A 2,599-nucleotide genomic window follows, 5' to 3' on the forward strand; every position below is an offset into this window, starting at 1 on the left:
GAACAAAATTAATAATATACGCCAAAACAGAAACACAAGCTGATCACCATCAAAACGTCGAGCGTAGCGGTTTGGTCCCTACGCTTCATTTTGTTGGTTAAGGGTTTAAATTCATGACGTGTTTTGGATGCGATTTTAAATTTGTTGCTCTACTTTCATACTGTCACCTGCTCAGCATTTCAATGGCAAACACAGCAACGTGACCGTTGAGTTGAGTTGAGTTGAGCTGAGAGATGATACAACTACCAGCCTCTACATAAAAACGACTGCCCAAACACAAATATTCAGTAAACCGTTTAATCACACGTTTTTAAGGCACAATTATTGGCAGCAAATATGAGCAATGTCTTTTCAAGACAGAAAAGGAGAGAAGGAAAAAAAAAAAAAAAATCAAATTTAAACTCTTTGCAGAAAATAATAAACCATCCCTTCTGTACATAAATTTGCACACTGTACAGATCTAAAATCAACAAAAACACACACACACACGCACACACACACACAAAAATACAACACACAGGATGAACAGAACAAAGTAATTGCTAATCAAAAGCAGCTTTAAAACACAAAATGCAATTTTAACGACGACCCTCTCAGTATCGCGTTCATAACCTGTCTCAGAATCCATCTGCTGAATCCATCTCTCCCTCGTGTGTATTAAAATAGCACGCAAGTCTTTGACACCCGATTTACACTCTGGAGTGTCATTTCTGTGCGTGGGTTTGATGCCAGGATTATATTCTGATTCCAAACCGACGGACATTGTTTACCCCTGCCATGATACTGTTGTAGCCATTAAAGATATTGCACAAAGTGGGATTTGTCGCACTTAGCCAGGTCACCTGAGCCTAAAGTCAAAACTTCCTGCATTGACCTTTGACCCTAATTCTCCGGTCCAACTGAGAACTCTTTCTGGAACAGAAGCGAGGTGTATGTATGTGTGAATGCCAGATTCACTAATCATTAGAAAAGTGCAGGGTCACTATAAGACAATCGATGATTTGATCATTTGGATAATTCACTCTCTGCTTTGTTAAAACGGGCCAAATGTCAGTTTGGGTAACAGTTATAGAGAAGCTATTGTGCTAATATGTGTTTCCAAACACAAAATATTAATCTCACGATTTCGCATCGGATCTAATGCTGTGAAAATGGACCCTCTGACTGCTGTCCAGGGTTTAGGGGACTCTTCTGTTAATCAGTTTGTGAATATATCTTTTTTTTTTTCAATACATTTATGTCACATCTTTTCTTATGTTCTCATACAACTGTGTATGATTAAAGGATTTTTAAATACTTTGAAAATCTAAACATCACTTTGATTCACTGGAGAGAGAGTGTGAAACTAGTGCCATATATAAAGTGTTATTACACACTGCCTGCTACCTCATTTCTCTCTTTCTTTCTCTCTTTCTCTCTCTCTCTCTCACACAGACACACACACACACACACACAGAAAGACTTACACTTCATACTTAAAAGTAAGAGCCTAGAATCAAAAACACTATTAAACCCTGTTTTTCTGTTTTGTTTTGTTTTTTTTGTTTTGTTTTTTTTGTTGTTGTTTTTACGCACACACTCAACAAAACACAACAGTATCACACACATCACCGCCAAACATGCAGAAACCGTCGTCTGGGCAACATCCAATTAACTTTCCTCTCTCTCAGCACGCCAGCACGCCGTACACAGGAAGCGATGTCACGCCACACCCGCCGCAGGGTTCGCCGCTTTCGGGAACGCTTCCTCTTCGGTAACCATGACAAACGCACGCCGTTTCAAACTTGTGTTGACCATTCTTCCATCCCCTAAGGGGCTAAGACTGCGTCTCTTCTCTCGCTCTCCTTCTTTTTGGTCGCACTCCTTCACACTCCTCTTCATCTCCTTCCATCTCTCTCCCCAAGGGTGTTCGCTCACTTCACGACAACGTCCTCTTTCTCTTTAATTCACGTCTCTCTTAAGCTCTCTCTCTCTCTCTCTATCTCTCTCTCTGTCCCTCTATCAGCAAACGAAAAGGGGAAATCCACTCTGTCCTTGTTTTGGAAACATCTGGGACTTTCTTTTCAGATGAGGATTTCCACCAGGTCAGAGTCAGGGAGAGGAACTCTTTGCCCCTGGATTAGAGCTGGGCGACTCTCTGTGGGTTTCGTCAGGGTAGAGGGAGAGTCTGTGAACACACACACACACACACACACACACGCACATACGGACGCATTACAGATCAGAAATAAGCAGCTGGCGATTTGATATTTTTTAACTGGGGGGGGGGGTGGGCCAGTGGTCACTGACACTACTCTATAGAGTATATAGTGGGATTGCAGGTTAACAAGGGGGATGCGTTTTGGTCATTTTGCTAACAAGGGGGATGGCCTCCCCCCCCTCATCCCCCTACAAATCACCTACTGGGAAGGAGTAACATTTTGGAAATGTGAAAACTTTTGAAACAACCTGTACTGGAAAGAAGTCTTTTTCCCAGATGTCTTTACAATTTAACCCTAATTAACGAACCTTTGGCTGAATTTATGATTAGAGATTTTTTCACTCCTCCTTAGCCTCTCCCTCCTTCCCTTCTTTCTTTCTTTCTTTCTTTCTCTCTTTC

General features: G+C 41.6%; 1 protein-coding gene across 1 annotated transcript in view; it reads right to left on the bottom strand.

The window, feature by feature from the left end:
- Positions 1-2,063: 2,063 nt before the first annotated feature.
- The window catches only part of amotl1 (angiomotin like 1), a 13,309-nt gene continuing 12,773 nt past the window's right edge, over positions 2,064-2,599 (bottom strand). The window contains exon 13 of the mRNA XM_030776833.1: positions 2,064-2,167. Within this exon, the coding sequence (XP_030632693.1) occupies positions 2,064-2,167 (104 nt within the window). The remainder of the gene's footprint in view (positions 2,168-2,599) is intronic.

This window comes from Chanos chanos, chromosome 6, assembly GCF_902362185.1.
Source record: "Chanos chanos chromosome 6, fChaCha1.1, whole genome shotgun sequence".
NCBI classification, from domain to species: domain Eukaryota; kingdom Metazoa; phylum Chordata; class Actinopteri; order Gonorynchiformes; family Chanidae; genus Chanos; species Chanos chanos.